General features: G+C 40.3%; 1 protein-coding gene across 2 annotated transcripts in view; it reads left to right on the top strand.

Moving 5' to 3' along the window:
- The window catches only part of NELL1 (neural EGFL like 1), an 805,991-nt gene that overhangs the window by 164,210 nt on the left and 618,129 nt on the right, over positions 1–23,652 (top strand). For both annotated transcript variants that reach the window (XM_072725392.1, XM_072725393.1), the window contains exons 6-9: positions 12,892–12,964; positions 13,573–13,655; positions 20,603–20,737; positions 21,681–21,783. In XM_072725392.1, the coding sequence (XP_072581493.1) occupies positions 12,892–12,964; positions 13,573–13,655; positions 20,603–20,737; positions 21,681–21,783 (394 nt within the window). The remainder of the gene's footprint in view (positions 1–12,891; positions 12,965–13,572; positions 13,656–20,602; positions 20,738–21,680; positions 21,784–23,652) is intronic.

Below are 23,652 nucleotides of genomic sequence, written 5' to 3'. Positions count from 1 at the left end.
ACTGTGGACATTAAAACAGCAATCACTAATTTTTGTAATGGAAAAATTAGGGAAAACTGGACAATTTCCGAAAAACATGAATTATTAAAATGGACTTTAAAAATGAAAAACTGTCTTAGAATCAATAACGTATCCTAAAGGATTCATGACTCCAAATCTCCGTCAGTCAGCTTTCAGTACTCAGCAAATGGACTCGAGGCTTAATGGTTTGAAAGCCAAAGTATTTAGCTTTCAATTTTGAGCTTTGGCACTTTGGGCTGGGTGGAGCTGAAGGGTTCTTCTATTCTGAGCGGGTTCACTTATGTGTTTTTGGTCAGCTGCTGGTTTCTGGGGGCGAGCTGTCCTGGAATCGACGTAGCTGGGACGGCCCATCTCTGTTTCCTGTGATCTCTTATTTTTCTAGCAGTCTAGCCCAAGCTTGTTGACATGGTGGCTGTCAGGGTTTCCGGAGCTGGAGCAGAAATGTGCACAGTCTTTTGAAGCATAGGCTTGCAATTTGCACATTATTTTTGCTGCATTGTATTGACCAAAGCAAGTTGTAGGCCAGATTCAAGGGTATGAGAAATATTTCCCATCTTTTTTATGGGAAATACTACAAATTCCTATTGCTCAGGGAAGCAGTCTAGTATAGAGCAAAGGATTGTGACCATTTTTCACAATTTACCATGCCTCTCCACCGAATAACCGCTGGGTTCAGACTGTTTTATAGACTGTTCAGACTTCTCTAAGGAAGTGACTCCAATCTTCTATAAATTCTTATGAAGAAGAGAATAAATGAGAACACTATCCAATACCTTGATTTCCCAGCTGGACACGGGTTTTGTAAGAAGAGAATTGTTTTAAGCCAGTATATTTTTGAACACAGATTAAAAATTGTAAAGAGGTGGGCAAGTCAAATATAACTGTGTCTATCTGGACATATGAGAGAGACCAAGTTCGTTATTTCAACAATACAAGTCTATTTTTATCAGTAAATTAATAAATACACATTAAACAGAAAAATCTATGGTTAAATCAAGAGGCACAGAAAGTACTAGATAAATTCAGTATTAACTTGTGATAAATTCTTAGCAAAATAAGAATAGAGGGAAATTTGATTAAATTGAAAGTGTGCATAAACAAAAAATCATATTTATGGTTTAAATATTAAGAGAATTCCTGTTAAAATCTGGAATCCTACAAGAATCTGTATTACCGTAATTTATTTTCAACATGATACTATAGGTCTTTTTGGCAAAAAAAACAAAACAAAACAAAACAAAAAAAAACACAAAACCCAACCCTTAAGGAGTATTAAAAAGTTATTCACAAATTATATAATTGTCTACATAGAAAATAGGATTCCCAAGTTATTAGAATTACTAAGATTGTTTCAGAAAGAGCGCTGGATATAAAAATCAAAGACAAAACCAGTTGGATGGCTGAAAACTATAGGAGCAACAAAAGTGCAGTAAAATAGAATATTTCCTTTATAAAATAAAGTTTAGTGATTAGGAACAAATCAAAATAGACTCAACAATTACGGAACAAATTAAAACCTTTATTAAAAATCATTCAAGAAGACCTAAATGAGGACATGTATACTATGTTTTTGGAGAAGACGGCTTAATAAGGTCACTTCTTCCCAAATTGATTTCTCGATTGAATGAACTTGTAATAAATTCCAACAAGATTTTATTTTCTGACAAAATATGCAAGCTGATTTGGAAGAGTAAAGACCAAGAATAATATTTTTGAAGATGTAAAAGGAATGACTTTTCTTTCAGATATGAAGGCTTATTACATACGGTTTTAACGATCAGCAGAGTTTGTTATCTATGGAAGGTTTGGCCAATAAACCAAGAGAATAGCATGCAGAGGCCAGAAAAAGTCTTTATATGTAAAAACTTGGAAACTTGATACATGACTGAAGTGGCATTCCTGATTTATGAGGAAAAGATGTATTCGTCAATAAATGGTTAGAAAAATCATTGATTTGAATATTTCACGTATATACTGATTGATGTAGTTGATTTTTGTGTATAGGGTCAGGAAAAGCTTTAATATGTTTGGAAACCTTACACACAAATCAATTACAATTACAATTGAATTAAGTTCCTAAATGTGAACTTTGCAAGTTTCAGAAGACAACATGGGAACCATACGTTTATGATCTTAAGGTAGGAAAGAATTTAAGCAAAAACTATAAAGCTGTTAAAATAATACTAATTTAACATACAAAACAAGTTCAATATCTTGGCAACCAGATCAATTAGCAAAGAAGAATAACCATTAAAGAATGCTGAAACCAGTAAGCTCATAACTAAGAAATCAGGCGAAAGATATAAAAAGGCAGTTTTCCAAAGTGGAAACATGTGAATATCCAATGGATTTATTAAAAGGAATTAAATTTCAATTGTTATCTTGTAAATGCAAATGGAAACCATTATGCAGTACCATTTCTTACCCATTAGCCTGGCAAAAGTGAAAATCTGATGATGCTAAGTGTGGGGGAGGTTAATCCACTGTGATGGAAACTTGAATTGGTAGAGCCACTAAGAGGGGAAATTGGGAGTTTTGTATAAAATTTAAGGTGCGTGTATCTCCGCACTGCAACCTCTGTACACACTGAAGGAACTTAGTCATGTACACAAGAAGATATGATGTACAATCATCATCACAGAAAATTAATTTCAAAAACTTGAGGGAAAAACATCTATCAATAGGATAATGTTTAAATAAATTGTAGGATCATAAATAAAGTTGCAGGAGAAAATTATGCTATGAAATAATTGAAAACTGCAGAATATTTCAGGGGCACCTGGGTGGCTCAGTTAAGTGTCTGACTCTTGGTTTTGGCTCATGATGATCTTGGGGTCCTGAGATGAAGCCCAGGGGGTCAGGTGCTCTGCTCAGCGGGGAGTCTGCTTCCCTTCCTCTCTCTCCCTCTGCTCCCCCCCCCTTCCTGCTCCCTTTCTAAAAGAAATCTTAAACATTTCAATATATTGCTTATTTATACATCCACATAGGTAAAAAGATAAATGCTTGGGAATAAGTACTAAATTCACAAGAATTTACTTCTGAGAGGAAGGAATGTGAATTAGGGATGGCACTTAGAAGGGTTTTCAACTATAGTGATATTTTAGTTTTAAGCTGGGTGGTGTATTTATAGGCGTTTGCTTTATTTTGCTTTCAATCCTTTTGTGATAAAGACTCAACATCATTTTCAGGGTGATAATTCATATATATATGTATTTACGTATGTTTATATATGCATATATACCCGTATATAAACATGTGGTTTTTCCATGTTCCCTAGTTTTCCATGTTTCTAAGAATCAAAAAAATTTGCTCAGATTTCTTAATTCTAAAATTACTCACATTTGATGCTCTTTCTTGGGTTGTAGCTAGTTACTTCTTAGTGAAGCCACTTTTCTTGGGTGCCTTAGGTCATTCCCAACTCTAAAAAGACCTCAGAATCACATTGGAAGACTTTAAATTTCAAATTCCTGTGCTTACCTTAACTACTTGAGTCTGAACTGTAGAGTTCAATAATTAATATATTCTTAAAGGACTCTTACTGATTTTGATTAAGTTTGAAGGCTCAAGTATGAGTGCACTGACCTAGTGACACGTATTGATGGTCTAGATTAGAGTTTGACTTTGGTCTCTAGGAAGATCCCATGAAATGTAATATATGGTCAAAAATTAGCTTTTGTTTTAGTGACCTCTTAGATTAGTGGTTCTCCAACTTTGTAGTGCATTTGAGCCTCCTGAAGGGCTTGTTAAAAGATAGGTGAATGTTGGCAAAAAAGGCACAGTAGGCAGCTAGCTCCAAACTTTCTGTCCCTCCACAGAAACATCAAAAACAAGCAAGAACTGTCAGGACCAACTTTTATCAAAATTTAGGAAAATAGTCAAAGGTTTATTAGCAACTAAGTGAATTCTCAATCAAGAAAAAAGCAACATTAAAGTAGTAGGAAAGCTCTGTGGCATTTCTGCTTACCCTTGCCTCATACTGGTCTTAGCTCACTGGCATCTCAGTGATGTCCGTCCATGTTCTCAGTGTGGGACAGTGGTCCTGGTTCTGGAGGGAACAGCAGAGCAAACCTGATGGTCAAATTATTTGATAGGTCTTTTCTGTGTGGGACTGCCCGAAGACCCTTGTCTAACTCAGAACTCTCCTAGGTCAGGAAAGTGGCAGGTGTTACCTGAAAATACCACAAACAGAACAAATAATTTGCATGACCTGGGGTAAAAGAGTACAGTTGACACATAATAGATGTGTCAAGGATGAAATGCTGACAGGAGAGATTCTTTGGGCATTTAATGGCACCTGTGCTTAGAAAGCACACATGCATGCACAAAGCAGGATCAATGTTGAGAAAAAAAAAAAAAACACTTTAAGCTTTGTCTTTGGACTGATCCCCCAAAGGATCAGTGGAAGCATGGCTATGTACTGAAGGAGGAGGCTTCCAGTATACCTCTCCCTCTGTCCTTCCCCCTTCTGTTTCTTGCTTCCTCCTAGTTCCCTTCCCCTATCCATTTTTCCCTCCCCCTGCCCTCTCCCTCTCTTCACTTCCTGCAAACCAGGAACACCCCCCCCCCCGCAGCCCCCACTGGAATTCAAGGAAATCCATCTAAAAACTCTATGAACAAAACCTCAGGGACAGATTTTATTTTTATTTTTATTTTTAAAGATTTAATTTATTTATTCGTGAGAGACAGAGAGGCGCAGAGACACAGGCAGAGGGAGAAGCAGGCTCCATGCAGGGAGCCTGATGTAGGACTCAATCCTGGGTCTCTGGGATCACACCCTGAGCTGCAGGCAGCGCTAAACCGCTGCACGACCGGGGCTGCCCTCAGGGACAGATTTTAGTGACCAGACATGACAAGGAATATAGTCTCTATGTAAATAATCAGGAAAGTTATTAAGCAAATGCGCTATGACCGCATTCAACAATAAAAACTAAACAAAAACGGGCAGCCCGGGTGGCTCAGCGGTTTAGCGCCAACTTCCACCCAGGGCCTGATCCTGGAGTCCTGGGATCGAGTCCCACATCAGGCTCCAGCATGGAGTCTGCTTCTCCCTCTGCCTGTGTCTCTGCCTCTCTCTCTCCCTGTCTCCCATGAATAAATAAAGAAAATCTTAAAAAAATAAAAAATAAAAACTCAGGAAACCTTGGGGAGGGAGAGAGAACCCCATCTCTAGATGTCAAGTCACTACAACACTCAAATGGCCAGTGTTCAAATAAAATCACAAGACAAACAGCAAGATATTGCTAGTCACAGGAATAAAATCAATGGACAAAAACATCCCCATGGAAGCCCAGACATTGGACGCAGTAGGTAAGATTTTGAAACAAGTGTACTAAACGTGCTCAAAGAGCTAAAGGAGAACCTAGAAGAAGACCTAAGAAGTTAGGAAAATTAGGGATGAATAAATGAGAATATCCATGAAGGAGCAGGAATGATAAAAGGGAACCAGACAGTCTGCAGCTGAGAAGTACAACCGAAATGAAAAATTCACTAGGAGAAGGCAGATTCCAACAGACTGAGGAAAGAATCCTTGGACTTGAAGATAAGACCTTTGAAACTGACCAGTCTGAGCTGCAGAAAGAAAAATACGGATACAGGGAGGGGAGATCGGTTTGAAATCATTCTACCATGCACGTTCCCACCGTGATGCCTCGGTTTCCTTGATTGTGTCGTGTCCGGTATGGGCAGGGCTGGCTTTTGGGCAGTTGACTTGTGCAGAGCCACAGGGCGCTGACCTCAGAGGGCTCCATGATCAGCTTTCTCTGCTGTTGCTATATTCAACTTTTTAATAATTTTTGAACAAGGGACTCTGCAATTACATAGCTAGTTCTGAATATTACTTTTATACGAGTGTTTATTATTGGTGACACTCTCTAGATTGTAAGCTTTACCAGAGTTGGAAGTAGGTCTATGTTGTTCAAGTGCTTAGGATAGTATCAGGCACGGGGACGCCTGGGTGGCTGGGGTTGAGCACCTGTCTTCCGCTCAGGGTGTGATCCCATGGTCCTGGAATCGAGTCCCACGTCAGGCTCCCTGCAGGGAGCCTGCTTCTCCCTCTGCCTCTCTGCCTGCCCCCCAACCCCCGTCTCTCATGAGTAAACAAAATCTTAAAAAAAACCAGATATGTGATTGGCACACCATAGACTCTTCAGTGGAATGTACTAGCGACAAGTCTGTTTATTGGCAGAGTGGCAAAGTTTTTCTCCACGAAGGATGCAGATTGTATAAACACCTACATTAAGAGCACCTGACACCCAGTGGTTTGCAACATGCATCCTGTCCCTTTCTTGGTTATGTAACGTATTTAATGCTCCCGGTGGCTTAGCCACACTGTGGAAGTGATTGGCACTTTTCCTGCCTTTGAGGGACTCCCGTTTCAGTTGGGGGTTTGTGATGAAAAGAGGGAGAGCAGTTAGTCCTGTTGTTCAATCCAGCGTGCTGAGTGTGTGATGCCTTGTACGTGTCAGGACGCTTGCCCTTAAGAACCCAGAGACCTGATTTAGGCAGAAAACCCCAAGAGTGTTCGTGGACTTAGACAATCATTTTGCTGCAGAGGTGGGCTGTAGACGGTAGAGTGCTGACGATTGCTTTCTGTGTTCTAGATCTTTGGTGGCCCTACCTATACCATGTCAGTTAATCGGTTCACCTGCAGAGCATACTAACGAGGTAGCTGTTATCCCTGTTGTAGAGACGAGGCCCTGGGACTTGGGGGTTGAGCAGGTGTCAGTCCCACAGACTTTGTAAGTGGGAGTTAAGCCCCACTTTTATTTCACAGCCTGTGCTCATTCAATTCAAACATACTTTATTTTTTTTTTAGGGGCTCGGTTACCATGTGCTAATCACTCACAGTATTGGGTGGTGGACACCTTTCACTTCACAGCGCCTTTTTCTGGAGCTCCAGCCCAAAGGAACAGGTGGTGCCAGTGAGGAGCACCAGGTGGGGGTTCCAGTTCCACACTGCTCAGCTCCTCTGGGGAACAATGTGATTCTCCTTGTTCCCCAGTAAGAGGAGCCTCAAGAAATGACTCTTTTGAAGGAATCTTTGAAAACTCCTCTCTCCCCCTTAGAATTCTGTATGTCAGCCAGCACACTTCTGGCCGTCCTTTGGTGAGATGCCACAGGTAGGGTAAATATGACAGTGTCTCTATGGAAATTATTTCAGTTGATCCAGTGCAGGAAAACTCCCTGTGAGAGAGGCAGGCACCTCTTATGTGAGACTGGGCATATCCTCAGGCTCTTCCTATTTATCTCCTAGAAGCTGCCCCTTGGGCACAAGAACCATGCAAGCTTTATCGTCCTGGAACTAAATACCCTTATGATGTGTTTTAGGTTAAAATAGCATCATCCTCTATTTTAGATATTAATATGTTACTATATAAGCAAAGTAAAGGCAAAAGCCTTCTCCTCACTTGTCAAACCTAATTTCTGGGCCCCGATGGATCCTTACGGATAGCACAATAAAAGTGCTCCTGGTTGAAGGGGCGGGGGGCATTAAACTTGATCCCTGGCACCTGAGCCTTTAGCATTAGGTGATTTCTATCAGGCTCAGAACACAAGGTGGGGATTTCTTCACTTCAAAATTGCATCCATCAGAGAGAAGAGCTGGGTAGCGGCAGGTTTATCTGAATCTTATGATTGTCAAAGATTTTCATTATTGAAATGGTTGACTATTGCTCAATTTCTCTTTGATAAATTCCAAGCTGAGTATGCTGTGATTTTTCAGAGGGTAAGGAAAGAACAAGTTTAGGTGAGTCCGAGTGGGTTACAGGATGCTTGAGTGGTTTGGGGTGTTCTTAGATGAGTTCATTCCAAAACCGTTCACTGAGGCCAAGGCAGGATAGGATCTCTGTCTGTCTAGTGACAATTGGGGTCTGGAACCTTTCCCTTACCTGGACATCACTGTCTCCTTAACAGCTGAGCTGTCACTGGGAAGTGAAATTGATTACAATTTTTTTTTTTTTATGCCACAGCTGTCGTTTTTTTACCTCAGCTGGTTCCCATAATTCCACAGATGGTAAACATATGTTTATAGGCCCACAGAAAAAGAAGCTATATTGGATTCCTCCCATCTCAAATTCTTATTTTTCTTTTCGTGCAGAAAGTCAGAGTCACAGAGCTGGGAAATCTTATACATTTGCAGATTAATATTTCTGGGCGTTAAGACTTTGGAAACAGCAGGACAGCTAATGATATGCTAATGAGCTGACAGTTTTTATTGATCGTAATGAAAGTCGACAAGTGTCTTTCTTGGCTTTTATGCAAGCTGGAATATTTTATTAACTGTCTTCAGGGCAGAAATACATAATTGGTCGCATTTTGAAAATCCTCCTTGTGAGTTCTCAAGTCTTACTTTTTCGTTAGCCTGTTGCCAAAGCTTGGGTCCTTGCCAGTTTATAAGCAGGACACATCTTCATCCATATATTTACATGCCCAGCAGGAACTCTCCCCACCCCCTTTCCCTTTCAAAGCAATTTGTTTCAGTGTTTTAGCATACAAAAAGAGAGCCATTTTCTTTAATGTAAACAGAGATCTGCAGGGAAATAAGAGCTTTAAAAAAGAATTAGCATTTGTTTGGTTGCAAAGCTGCTTTTATTTGGACCAGAAAGCTCTGAATGTTAGAAGGCCTTGCCTAATCTTAGTTATTCCACACATAAGAGGGTCCTAATGGTATAATTTTCCTAATCTTTATCACATCTTTGTAGATTTCTTACTGTGGAATGAGAAATGTTCTTGGAACAATGGAAATAATGGGCACTAGTTCCCCAAATAAAAACTCCTAATGTACAACCTACCTGGTGCAGATGTACCTTGCGGTGCCTGGTGAGCTGAGCGCAGGAGGTAGAGGCTGGCAACAGGTGAATTCAACAGTGGAAAAAGCCTGTCCGGTTTCCTCCCCTTCCATCTGTACTAATAGTAAAACTTTATTAATTTGGGCTTTGAACTTTAGGGATTTATTTAGATTCTCAGCTTGGCTGAGGTTTAGCGTTGCAGGAACGATGTGGAAACGGATCGTTTAGCAAATTAATAGTGTAAATAAGATTGCAGGGGGGGAATATTAAGCTACCTGAAAGCATCTTTGTTTGCCAGCCTTAAAACAACTATTTCAGCAAACTGTTACCCTTTAATGCAAGTAATTTATGTTCAGTTGATTAAGTATTTACCCATTAAAGCAACTAAGATAAAACCTCATTTTGATAACAGGACCTAGTTCTAGCAACATCTTTTTAGGTCATGTAATGATGAGATTTTGTCTTATGATCTGTTTTCTCCTTAAGCCATGTTGGAGTGGGTTAGCACTGGTCTTGGAATTAGTAGACTAAGATGAAGGAGTCCTTTAGGAAAAAAGCTACTTAAGGTAGCAAAGCCTTAGGTTTTTTGGTAGGTCAGCTGGCCAGGTAATCTGGCCCGGCATCAATAATAATAATAATAATTTGATACATTGGGCATATCAAAATCACCATGCCAGCTTCTTCAATATATATATGATGTTCTCCTCAACCTTCTCTAAAATTCTAACATGTACCCCCAGTTTAAAAACTGATATCCTACAAGAGCTTTAAAGACTCTGCCATCTATGAAAATGATATTGCTCAATATTCTACAATTCATAGTTTTTAGGAATTTGATGCTTTTCAAGGATGCAAAGTGCCTGCTATGTGAAATATAATACAGTAGGAACTGCAGGGGACCCTGAGATGAAAATACGACTTTGCCTTCGTGGTGTCTATAATCTAGTAATTCTGTTGGTTGTAGTTCAGTTCCAAAACGCTGAGATTTTATTCATATGTTAGGATTTGGATGCTGCTATTTTTACCACTGTGAACTTTTAATGAGTAAAGCTTCCTGCTTCTCCCCGTCCTCCAAAAGAAAAACAACCCACAAATGATGGACAGTGGAGCAGGGAATTTTTTTTTTTTTTTTTTTTTTTTTTTGTGGAGCTCTTTAACATTGAAGTTTCCTGGGCTCACCCAACCCCACTAAAAAAGAATTTGAGGGGTGACCTAGGAATCTGACTGTTGAACTTGAGATATTTACTCAAATTCGTGTTTATACAAGGTGATTCTTAAGAAACTCAGTTTGGGAAGCACTGCCATGATTAATGATATGAAATACGCATGAATCTGAAAAAATGAGATCAGGTGGGGCCAGCTAATATATGCACTGCTAGAGTTACATTTTCCAGTAGATATATTTAACGTTAGAAGAATTTTTATTCATTCTTCTCTAATTCTAATTTCATCTTTGGGAGAAGTTGCAATACTTGAAGGAACATTATTATCAATAGAAATTGATATAGTTTTTATATAGTTAGATAACTTTCCTGTGAGAAATACGAGTTCGCTCCTATGTGGGTTTATATTTTATAAAACTCTTTTCATTTTCTAAAGAAAACTACATGATTAGCAAATGCTACTTTTATTGACAAAGGTTCAGGTACAGAAGAGTTCATATGGCAACTCAATGCAAACCTTCTGGGTTTTGTTTTGGGAAAAGGTGTTAGGGTGTGTGTGTGTGTGTGTGTGTGTGTGTATACATGCTCAGACTGCTTTGGGTCACATCTGGCATTTGTATAGCGTATGACCATCCTCCTTTTAGTCGAGCATGGAATTACATCCATTCAAATAAATTACATTTCCATCTTGACTTATTTGGCAAGAACAAGTATTCATGCCAGTATGTGGGCTGCCCTCATGACCTTTCCTCAAAAACAAATACCCCAGTGCTTTGAGTGTTGGTGTTAAAGGGCAGTGAGGAGCTGTCAGCCTTGATTTCTGTTTGTGTTCAAGTCAGCATCATTGACCTTCACCTAATGATCTGTGTAACACCCTCATGTGGATCAGATGAAAAGTGGAAAGGCAGGTGATGATGGAGGCAGGTAGAAGGAAGGTGCGGGAGAGGCAATTATATTGTAATTTACAGTGTAACTAAAATCAGTAGTCACCTTTAAAGTAGGAAAAGGAAATCCGGTATGTACTAAATTCTGTTGCTACTAAGTGAATAAAGGGGGGATATCCTTTTCGCATGTGTTTTCCATTTATTTTTAGAAAGGTAATTAATACTGTGTCTGGGTTTCTGAGTGCCATTTCTATGGCTGATCAAAAATAGGAAGACTTAGGCTTTTCTGATGAATACATAATAGATGGACCTGATCCTACCTGAGACTTATGCTTTCTCCACTTCCACATCTCCCAGGGGAATCCACTGTCCCCGGGGGCCTGTGAATCTGTTTCAGTGTGGGAGGTCCTATGTCCCGGGAAACTCTAAACCCTGAGCAGACTTGGGATAGTTGGTCACTATGAATTCACCATATTTATCCTCTTCAAATCAGACTGATGTTTTTAGATGTGTCACTCCATTTTCTATAATCTTTGATGGAAATCTACAGCTTTGTCTAATTTTTTGTTTAACTTGAAAGGAAGTGAGAGCATAGAAATGTAAAGTGTGACAATCTTGGTTTGAAAGCCTTGGTTTCACTGACCCAGGACTCGAGTCCTGGAAGGATCCTTAGCTTTTGTGTCCAGTCTTTTTTTCCAGAGGAAGCAACTGAAGCTCAGAGCAGATGGTTGACTTACTGCTTCAAGTTCACTCAGTTAACTTGAGATGGATCCAGAACTTGAGCCCAGGTCTCCTGACTTCCAATCCCATGCTTTTCTCATATTGCTCAAAAGTGCTTGAAAGGTACCTTGGACACCTAAAGGCATTAACTTGCTGTGAGAAACTGAGCAGCCTCGTGCCAGGAAGAAGCTGATTGACTTAGATGGTGCTCCTTTAATTGCTCTCTGGAACTCCCCTCCAAAAGACTATGAACTCATACCGAGGAGCAGTGGCAGGGAGTTCCTCCCATGGAGAGGCTGTCTCCTCCTATAATCACAAATGCTGCATCATCCTCAAAGAGGAAGAGGTTAATAAAAATATCCAACTCTAAGAAAGAGGTTCTATGATCTTGTTATTTCCACTACTGTTTCCAATTCATATTTTATTTTGCAATAATAAGCAGAAAACAGCCTTTGTTGACTACTTTCTATATAGAAGATGAGCACATAAATGTTACCCCTTCTGGAAGACTTTCAACACTGTCTTAAGCCTATATTTTATTTACAGATTAAGCTCAGTATTCTGAAAGGCTTCTGTATCTTCCATCTGTTCTGTAATATCTCTTCCATCAAATCAGGAAGAAAAAACAACCCCTAAAACCAAAATCTTGACAGTCAACTTGAAAAATCCAAAAGCCAAGTCAATATTTTCATTGCAAGATGGCAGCTTCAATGACTTTCTTAAATCAGGGCTGTTCTTCCAAGCTAAGTTACAGAATTAAAAGACTCCCTTTCTACTCACAGTGAGATGTTGAGCAAGTTTTAAGACTCAACACCGAACACTCTTGCTACTCGATTAGCAGAGAGCGAAGATTGTTATACAATTCTCTCCATGTCTTCCTCTATTTCCTTGACTAAATGAATCAAAAAATTTTAGTCTCTTTGTATTGTCTCTTCTCCCTCGCTTAAAAGAAAATCACCCAGGTCAGCAAAATTTAATGTTCCAGGATGACTAAGGCATTGAGGAAATTATTTCATCAGTGCCTTTTTGGTCCAATAGTTGAAGAACATTTACTGGTAGATCATTCGTGTTATAATGTCATTAGCATCCACCAGTGGTGACTAATGATAGCTTTCTCAAGGCAAACGTCCTTTCCGAGATTTCCGAAAGACGATGGTTTAGAGTAGTTCATTGGGGACTAAGGCAAACTTACCTTCTGAATGAGGATACCAGTGTTGTAAAAAAATAATGTGCCCTGCAGAGAGCGTGTGACTGCACAGGGGCATTTGGAACTGATGACTATAATCTTGATCACCACCTCTCTCTTCTCTTATAAAGGGAATCATCCAAGATGGGAAAATCATCTTTATGCCAAATGGATACATAACTCAATGTCCAAACCTGAATCGCAGTAAGTAACAACTTGAAGCATTTATAAATTTCTAATATTATATAATTTAGTGATAATAAACATGTCACACAAAGCATAAAAAATTTTGGCTTCTGAGGTAGTGGGGATAGGGAGATAATTTATTGTCTATACTATATACTTCTGTGTCTTTGAAGCTTTAAAAAAGCTCATGTGCTTATAGAATTACCATTTGAAGGTGAGAAAAAGACTACGTGAGCAGTTTGGGTCCTGTAGATTGATACAGGAAGATAGGTTTAATAAGATAGTATCAATAGTAAACATTTATTTAAATTCCTTGGCTTAGATGTGAGCTTACTTTCTCCTCTTCTATAACGATTCATTTTTCCAGTCACCTCTCAATAAAAATGAGGGCTTAATCTTAATTTAAAAATGTCATATTGGCTTTTCAGTTAATAGTCCTTTTTCCTTTTTCTGTTAATAAAAGGAAAAGACCAAGACCTGAAATCCTGGGTGATTTCACTCCAATTGCAAAGTAATACTTAACCAGAAAAGCAAAAACCCTTTGACATAGCCAAGCAACTACTGTTATAAAAATCTCTTTATTGTATTAGCACTGTATCAACATTTCTTATATTTTCTCTATTGAGCTTGTCCAACTTGCAGTGATTTCTTAAGCCTGGTGCAAGGAATAATGGATTTGCAAGAGCTTTTGGCCAAGATGACTGCAAAAGTAGGTATCTAAATTTCACTTATGATGTTTCATTTCTTTCTCCATCCTATCTAGAATTTCAAGCGATATGCTATAATGGAAACATTTTTAGCCTTGGCATCTGCAGTGTGTTACAATAAAAATGGTTTATTCTTCCTTGAAATAGGACTACCTATGGTAAACATAACCATTTACCTCTTTGATACTATTAGGCTATATCAAAATGTTTATTTGAAAAATGTTTGGAAGAAAGGGGCCATATGTATCACTGTAGGTTCCTTGGGAGAGGAAAAGGGATTTGCCCACTGGCCATTCAACTAGTAACACTGTGAGATGATAGATGATCAGAGACACTGCTGCTTATAAGCTAATGCGTTTTGAATGTAAGAATAATTGCCAAGAATCAGAGGGGCAAAAATAGCCAGGTTAGGAACAGATTACTGTCACGAGAAGGCGTTATATCACATGTCTAAGATGTGATTTGTTTCAAGACTGGTCTTGAGTTAAATAGTGAAGAAGGCAAAGTTTGCCTCTTAACACATTCAGTTTTATAACTGCGCATCTTTTCCTCCTCTCCATAATCTACTTAACAAGCATCTTTAAAAGGTTTGCTGTTTGCCAGGCACTGTGTTGGACACAAAGGAGGCCATAATGAACGAGACTTGATTTCTACCCCTGGAAGATATTGAGGGTGGAGCCAAAAATGTAAACAATTAGGGGCTTTAATATCTGAAATTTAGATTCATAATGGAAAGTCCTGAGCACTGTGTTGAAAGGCACTGAATAAATAGAAAATGTGTGTAATGCTGTTGTTATGATACCAATCAGTCGTGGACGTGAGTCCCAGCCTAGGGCGAAGACGGAATTAGGTTGGGCCTCAGAGACATTATATTCTGTGAAAGGAAGAATTTTAATAACAGTGAAAATGTACATTCATCCTGTTCCACCCGCGGCTATGACTGCTCCCAGCCATCAGCCATGGCACGTGGAAAAAAAAAAATCGGTGGGTTAGGTAAGTGTTTAGGATGCAGGGCTGTGCTTTGAACCCATCGGTAGTGCTGCCGAAGATAAGGTTTCTCTTTCAAACTGGGTTTTTGGCCAAGTCATCTTTTGTGTGGAAAGGAGAGAGGGAACACTTTTGTTACAGACCCTGAGACTGAGAGCTGAAGCATTAGCTTCTCACTTCGGAGTGCGGCAGTAACGTGAAATGCAGCCAATTATTTGGCTTCCCAGCTTGTGACATAGAGACACTTGTATTTTATATCGTCTGGAGCAGCTTGATCTCAATAGAGTTAATTATATTTTAACTTGCTACCAAGTTTTTGGAACAAGAAACCTGCCACTCAGTCTCCGATGATTGTGGTTTCCTGGCTTTAAGGATAACCCTTTCTCATTCTCTCCTTCTGCAGAGAATGTCATTTTTCCCCCCTCTTTTTAGCCATATATGATCTGGGAACCACATTGAGCTCTGTCCTCCAAATATTATTATGTAAAATGGGCATTTGTGAGGCAGAAGAAATTTAATTGTGGGCAATTTCATCCACTTTCTAAACTCCGCCTCTGGCACTTTGGAAGATTTATAAGTCTGTTTCTTCCAAACTGTGAATAGAATTATAATTAGAAAACCAAGAACTTCCATTTCACTGCAAAATTTTGGAATCTACAATCTAGAAGAGGAGAGTTGGTAAAGTTCTCCTAGAAAGGATCAGCTAGTTAATTTTAGACTTTGCAGGCCAAGAGGCAAAATAGAAAATATTGTGTATATTTAAATAATAATCACTTAAAACATAACCATTAAAAAGTGTAAAAATCGTTCTTAGCTCACAGGCCATAGGAAAATGAGTGGCAGGCCAGATTTGGTCCATGGGCCCAAAGTTGTCAACCCCCAATTTAGCAAAAGCTTGGAGGTCAGTCATACGAGTTAATATTTGCTATGTGTTACAGTGCTTAAATTTTTATATTCCCTGTCACTTTAATGCTCACAGCAGTCCTGTGAGTTGGGATTGATTTATTAGCCCATTTCCCAAATGAGAAGACTCAGTTCCAGGCATGTTATGTAACTTTTCCCAAGACGATGGATGGCAGAGCTGGGGCTCAGGCTCAGGTTCTGAAAGCTGTGTCATGACTAAGAAAGTCTGTAGTTGGAGAAGGGAAGATTGGAAAGAGAAACAAAAGACATAAAGAAGGAATGATTGATGGAGAAAGGGAAGTTGGCCGCTACCAGTGTGAGGATGGAAAGATGGGTGAGAACAGTGTGCAAATGGTAGAGAGGAATGCATATTCAGATGGTACCTGTTGGGAGTGAAACATGAGCATAGAGCTTCTAGTAGCTTTTGGAAGGGAAAGTCAAAGCAAGAACAAAGCTCCTAAACTCATCCTTTGGATTGTAGTTGATTGTTGTCCTTGGAAAGCTGTTGAGGTTTTGAGTCCTGGGTTCTGATGGTGTGTGTTTCTGGGACGACCACGCAGGGCCACCTTCTATTACATGATCTCCTTAAAGGTTTTCAGATTGTAGAGGCTGCTCAGAATCACACTGCAAACAGAGGATAGGCCAGGTGAATTCTCAGCAAAGAATTCTTTAAGAATTCTTAAGGAAGATATTTCCCTCTTGCCCATGCCAAGGTGAACAGGAAAGTCTTCTTTCTGTGCTTTGTGCAAACCTCACTTCCTTTATGTTAACTCTTAAACTGAGGCTATAGGCTTTTGGGGCCACATCTTCATGTAGGAGTTTAAGACATCCCAAGATGGGCAGACTCTATTCCCAACTCCTCTCCCCGCTCCCTGAGCAGCCATCAGGGTGGGAGCTTGGAGGCTCATTAACCTTTTTCCAGTTGCTGTTTCCCCATATGTAAAAGGGCACAATTAATTTTGATTTTATAAAGATCCCATGAGACGAGGCAACTGAGATTTAAAGGTCTTGTTTGGTGTATGACACGCAATAGGCTTTCAGTAAGCTGTAGTTGTTCATTTTATATTGTTAAACCTAGAAAAAAAAATAGGCATCCATGTGGGGAAGATGGTCACTAAGAAAGCGTACACCTGGCCTAGTGGGTTGGCATCCCAGAGCCTGGCAAAAGCTGTGAGGTGCCATCAGGTTCCTGGTCCAGAGTTAGGTGGCAACAGGTCTTGGAAAGCGGCAGAAAGCCCTTACACTGTGTCCTGGTGGAAGCCACGGAATCCTACCAGAGAGCCAGCCCAGTGCACAAGCTGGACAGGAGTTGGTAGCCATCATCACATCAGACCTGTGCAGACACCCCATCAGCCCACGGGTCTGCCCAGGAGGGCTTGTTGTTTCTTGACTCTTTTCAGGACAGGGGGTGCTTGAGAATGACCCTTGCTGAATATGGGACATATCATGGGAGCAGCTTGCATGTACCTCCAGGTGACGACAGGTCAGGGTACGTAGGAGCCCTCTTTGAAGAGTCCTGGCATTCTGGCAAAATTAACCTTTTTCAAGGTAAAGAAGGTGCAGGAAAACTGTCTTCTGTCACCTTCCCTAAGCTGCGTACAAGAGCCCACCAGTCTCTGGCTTACTCTGGAAGTTCTCTCAGGTAGTCTTGACATTGTGGTAACTACCCCATTGCTGGGGCAGGTGCGTTGCGATGGGGTCCGCACCTGTCTTGCTCTTGCCATCCACCTGTGCTACAATGACCTTCTGCCGTCAAGCTGGGGAAGGAGAGATGCTGGAGGCTGGAAATTTCTTGATTACTTCTGTTCTAATCTCTGACAACCCTATTTATGCAGATCAAGCGGCACTTGGAGTGGCAGTTCAGCTTGTAACATACTTAATTTTAAGACTTTCATCGTTTTGAGGAGCTCAATAGTGATTTTTTTTTAGTTAAGCTTCAAGTTTTAACATAATAAAAGATTTTTTTCTCCTCAATGTAGCAAATGCCAAGTAAAGGTATTTCAAAGAAAAAGCGCAACCCACTGCACGACTAATGTACTCATCCATTTGTTGACCTCTTACTGTGAAAAAGGCCTCTGATGTCTGTCTTTGAATGTATAGAGTTAAGAATAAATGATTCTGTCTGTGGTTGCTTAGATAAATGCATGAACAAAGGTAAGAATGAATAGAGATGTAGATTTGCTCCTAGATCTATTTTGGATCTGTAGGCATCCTTGTAGAAAATGGCAGGTAGTGTAGAAATAGCTTTTGAAAATGAATTTGGGTAAATTCAGCATGCTGATACCAATGACAAATTGTAATTCATTTTTCAGGTCAGAGTTGTTTTTCTCCTTTTAGTGTTCTAGTATCAAGCAGGGGGGGATAAAGGAAGATAAAGTTACATATTAAGTGTTTTTGAAAAATTAGCTTTTTTTGCCTTAATATGTCTTTGCTTTTGTGTTTGTCTCATGGACTCTTCTTATTACAGAGATTAGGGCTTTTTCATCGTTGCCAGAAAAGACTAAATATATTAAAAAATAAATCAGAGTTGGGAAGGGAAACATCTGCCCTGAGAATAGCTTCCACTAAAACTGAGTTTTCTTGGTATTGAGTTTTATAGGTGAGCATAGCTCAGTTTCATTGGACAGTATGGGAAATTGACAATACTGCCTTTAGGCAAATTCCTGGGTTTTCAGGAAACTTGGGCAGTCACAGAATTACCTTTTGGGTCATTTAGTCGTTAAGAACTTTCTCAGAGGGCTACAGGCGCTAGATTGTTCCGGATTTTCAGAGTGAGGCTCATTTCTTCTCACAAATACCCTGTTCTCAGCTGTTCTTAGGGGGGATGCAGGTCTAGTTCAAGTTTTTCAACCCAAGGTCATCATCCATCAGTCACTACCTTTTGTGGGAACTATAGGCACTATAGAAATGAAGTAAAGGTAATATGCAATAAGTTACCACTTACTACGTAGTCTTACCGCTATGTGGTTTTACTGACCTGGCCTCACCAAACTCTAAGGAGTGTATTTACTGTGCTCCCTAGAGAATTCCCAAAGAACTTAATTATCATAGATTCTAGGAATTGTAATTAAGCTAGATTCATAGGTAATCTGAATTTTTGGAAGATTGTGCGTATGGGAGGGGGTCCTAGTAAGCTACATTTTAGGCATAGTTAACTCTCCATTTCTTTGGGGCTGACGATGGCGTGTGCGATTTGTCTAGCATCCTATTTGCTTTTTTCCCTGCCTGTTGCTACTGCCCACAAGACACAGATGAGGAACTAATTTTCTGGGGGGATTCTAAAATTTTGTGTGTGTGTGTTTTTTTAAAAGATTTTATTTATTTATTCATGAGAGAGAGAGAGAGAGGCAGAGACAGAGGCAGAGGGAAGCAGGCTCCATGCAGGGAGCCCAACGTGGGACTTGATCCTGGGTCTCCAGGATCACACCTTGGGCTGAAGGCGGCGCTAAACCCCTGAGCTACCTGGGCTGCCCGAGATTCTAAAATTTTGGAGGAAGAGAATGAAATAAATGCCAAAAGCCAAGTTTGGAATTTCATGGGGATTCCATCTTTAGACAGTAGTGCTCAGCAGTGCTGGTAGGAGTAATGGAGAGGAGCATGTATGGAATGGAACCATAGTTAGCATAGAAAGATGCTGAGAGTCCTCAGCTCATATTCAACTGTTATATCTAAAATGTTGGCTTGAAATAGTCTTATTTAGATCAGAGACTGTCTTGACCTCCTTTGTGGGGAAAATACAGAAGACAAGGAGGTTTAAGTATGGCCGAGAAAGAAAAGAGGAACTAGTGGAATTTTTAGGCAGTAGTATGTTTTTCAATCAAGGCAGTCTCTAAAGGAAAGGGAAAAATGGTAATGCTGCTAACGGATTGAGTTACACTTGAGTATGTGTGAGATTATGTCAGAGTTGAATTTTTTGCACCTTATGTTTGAAGACAACTGCAGTAGGCTGCATGGGAAATGACCTGGAGAGAGGATTGGATTCCTATCATGATGAGCAATTCATGGTGTTGCATGTGATCAAGAGCAGGTGTGAAGACAAACTAACCTCAAATGTTTGAAGGGAGTAGATGGCTTAGGATGGGTTATGAGGCAAAACTAGGTCAGATAGGAAAAGCAGGGAGAGATTTCATAGCTCACACTGAGGAAAAGGTTTCAAATATCCAGAGCTCACCAAAAAAAGTTTTTAAAGATGATGCCCTGTCCCCGTGAATGTGCAAAGAGAGGCTGATGAGTTACTGGAAAGGGTTACTTGTCGTGACATTCAAGCTTTATAACCCTTTTCAAATCAGAGCTTCTAAGGTTCTGTGATTACTGGATAATAGTTGGTTGACCTAGGAAAATGAGAAGTTTCTCTATAAAATCCTGATTTCGCCTAGGGGTTTGGTTGCCTCTCCTCATTTTTGAACATCAAAGCGGATTTCTGGGGCATTGATTCCGGGGTGGACGGGGGGGGGGGGGGGGGGGGGGGGGGGGGGGGGGGGATGGGTTCTGAGCTGGGCCGAAACTAGATCCTTGTATGCATTTCCATTTTCCTGGCCTCAGCTCCCAGGAATTTTTCATAAGAGAGGAAGCAGTGACTTCCAGCCTGAAAACTGTGACACACTGGTTAGTGTGTGAACACAGAGCGAATGTGGGAGATAAATATAAGTGCATTGGAGTTGTTGATTAGATCTCCTGTAAACACTGTAATGAGTCCTGGAGAATGCATTCATTATGAGTGCTTCTGTGGGGCTTGAGCTGAAGCACACATGTTTATGTACACCCATGAGGTCCCAAGATACAGTTTAATGTCCCATTTGGTGCTCATTAGACCATAGGAGCCAATATGTCTTCAATTTAGAAGGATTCCACCTCAGGTTGTGTGGTTTTTTTGTTTGTTTGTTTTGTTTTGTTTTGTTTTTTTTTTAAATAAGCGGGCTGAGATGAGCAACTTGCTCTGAGCATTTTTTTTTTCTCCTCCTACTTGGATTATTGTTGTTGTTTTTTCTTGTGGCTATTAGCTTTGTTAGGATAATGCAACTGAATGAAAGAAATTACACCTAGTAACTCTTATTTGCAGTTAAATTATGCAGAGACGAGACTTAGTCAGTTGGAAAACTGTCATTGCGAGAAGACCTGTCAAGTGAGTGGACTTCTCTATAGAGATCAAGACTCCTGGGTTGATGGGGATCACTGCCGGAACTGCACTTGCAAAGTAAGCTTCTTTGTTAATAAACAAAGTTGTAAGGGGGCATTTTCACTAGTTGCTGTATAATCTGGTCTTGTAATAAACAATGCTGGCTCTAAAAAGCCGGTATGATCTTTCTACTAAGCTCCTGCCTAGCAACCAGGGCAATTGTGAAGGGAACCTGGAAGAGTGCCATTTCATCTCTAAACACTTGGAAATTAAAATCTGCTTCCATGTGACAACACACTCCAAGATGACCTGACACTGTTGCTAACCAACTTACTGTTTGGGATTCGAGGATTGAGAATATCGAAGGGGGAGGAAGGGACTCCTGTGATTTTTCAAGCCACCTAATGGTTAGCTTCGTTCACAACTTTTCACTCTTAGGATAAATCTTGAAAGGGTGTATAATTAGTTTCTAGATGTTTTTATTACAATTTAGGAGGTATCCATTTCCTGTTTGAGACACTTGCAAGACATACCTCCCCCCCGCCGACTTTCAGGATATCCATCATTTGTCTAGTCCCTCTGTTTCAGAGAATTCAAGAGCACCCCCAAAATTAGTATGTGAACTCTGTGCAATTGAAATTACTTGATAAATATCTGGTGACTGTCTTTGGGAAAATAAAAAAATGGATTGTTAGAGCCTCGATACTGATTGACAGCATCTGCAAAAGATGTTATTTATGTTCTTGTAAAACCAGGCTTCTGTTTTCTTCCTAATCTCGTTAGCCCCCACGGGCAGGTGGAATGAAGCCAGTGATGTCTATCAGAAAAGTAATGGAGGTGGCCCAGGTTCGTTTGGGCTGGAGAAAATGCTTCATTTGTGGTCCTGGAGTAGAGTGGGAATTCCTCATGCTGCTTCTCTCTCTCCCTGATGAAGTTTCTGAGATGAGATGTGAGCTTTTGCCACAAAGGGAAATTTCAAAGGGCACTTCTGAGATTGCTTTCCCTGTCCTTCCTTCTTCAGAGTGGTGCTGTCGAATGTCGGAGGATGTCCTGTCCCCCTCTCAATTGCTCCCCGGACTCCCTCCCCGTGCACATTGCTGGCCAGTGCTGTAAGGTCTGCCGACGTAAGTACTGACTGAGGGTCAGAGTGGTCCTCTGTGCTTTGAGATTTTTTTCCCCTCCTAATGTTCAGGCCCCAACTGATGAGCTTTGAGGACGTGAAGTACCGAAGTGGATATTAAATATATGACAAGAAGAACTTAAATGTTTTATTTATTTATTTTTTAAAAAGATTTATTTACTTATGATAGACATAGAGAGAGAGAGGCAGAGACACAGGAGGAGGGAGAAGCAGGCTCCATATAGGAATCCCGACACAGGACTCGATCCCGGGACTCCAGGATCATGCCCTGGGCCAAAGGCAGGCGCCAAACTGCTGAGCCACCCAGGGATCCCCAACTTAAATGTTTTAATCGCTAAAGATGTACAGATATTTTACATAGGTTCTTTAAAAAAAAATCTCATATCAACTCTAATGACTATTCTTTCCATTCTCGGTAGCAGGAACTGGTGTTCACAGGGATTAAGAGCTGTTGAGGCTCAGACACCTGGTGTAATGGGTTGTATTGATCACAGCTCCAAAGCTCCATGTGCTTTGGTCCTGCTCATTCTGAATGATGAAGTTAAGGGCCAGATCCTATGTTTAGGCTTTTTGAGGTCTTGGCCAGATTTCTTGTTACTAAAAGGCCTTTGTTAGGAATTACGAGATGAACTTCAGTTAAGATACTGAAACAACTTCCTTCCAAGTTGGCTTGTCCAGGTTACAGGATTTAAATATTCTTTCTTTGTTTTGCGAGGGCACTATTTCAGATGAAACAGTGAAATGAGCCTGGAGGCCAGCCGTAAGAGTCAAAGCTGTCATTTAGAGTGCTTGGTGCGTGCCAGTTACTATGTAGGTGCCTCCCTTCTATTGGCTTCCTTCCTGCTCACTGAGTCCTTTGGGTGGGGATTATTATCCCTGTTCTGCAGGAAGTGGAGGGAAGTGAACTTACCAAAGTCGCAACCCTGGTAAGTGACCTAGGTGAGATAGGAAACTAGTTGGTGCCTGACTACAAAGCCCATCATCCTCTCAACAAACTATAGGGTCTTCTGTAACAAGAGGCTAGGTTAGAAACATGGCATCATTCTCAAGGTCCTACCCAAAATATAACATCACTGGGTCTTCAAAACACAGTGGTCTAGCTTTTGGTCAAGAACACCCCGTCTCCTAATAGGACAGTGGAAGTGGGGATAGCTGGTCTGGTCACACCAGCCCAGACCTTTTGTGGACTTTTTCAAAAGGGACTTTTGAATATTCTTCCTCCTTAGGGTTGGCACATTACACCTATTACCCTGGAGAGTGGTACTTTGAATGGATCTAAAAAGAGAAACTTTGTTTTAAGCACTTTTAAAAGTCCTTTCTGGCAATACAGGTAGCTCAGGTGCCAAGATGTTGACATGATACTTTGATCCCATGATGGAGAGATTGGTAGATATAGAACATTTTTTCCCCCCAATCTTGATATTCTATATAACTGTGAACAGAGGAAGGGGAGGAAAACTCCTGGGAATTTGTTTAAAAAGTGAGTTATTTTTAGTCCATTATCTTGAGTTTTCTGGACAAGCCTGAATACTGTCTCTCAGAAGTTGTTTGGACATTGGAATAGATGAGTCCTTCAGCTGTTTTGTGTTTTAATCTTTTAATTTTCTAATTATAAAAACAGTGTGTCTACTGTGTAACATTGGAACTCAAAGAGGAGTAAAGATGACAGAAAAATCTCTTATACTACTACTTGGAAACCATCACACTTGAAATTTCAGTGGATTTCATTTTTAAAATTCTATTTCATGTGAAGTTGCGATCTTATTGTGCAGATAATTTCTATCCTACTTTATTGACATCTGAATATGTAAGGGCTTGAACTCACGACCCTGAGGTTGAGTGGTAGGCTCTA

The sequence above is a fragment of the Vulpes vulpes genome, chromosome 11 (genome assembly GCF_048418805.1).
Source record: "Vulpes vulpes isolate BD-2025 chromosome 11, VulVul3, whole genome shotgun sequence".
NCBI classification, from domain to species: Eukaryota; Metazoa; Chordata; class Mammalia; order Carnivora; family Canidae; genus Vulpes; species Vulpes vulpes.
The sequence above is the reverse complement of the archived record's forward strand: the minus strand, read 5'-3'. Positions and strand labels throughout refer to the sequence as shown.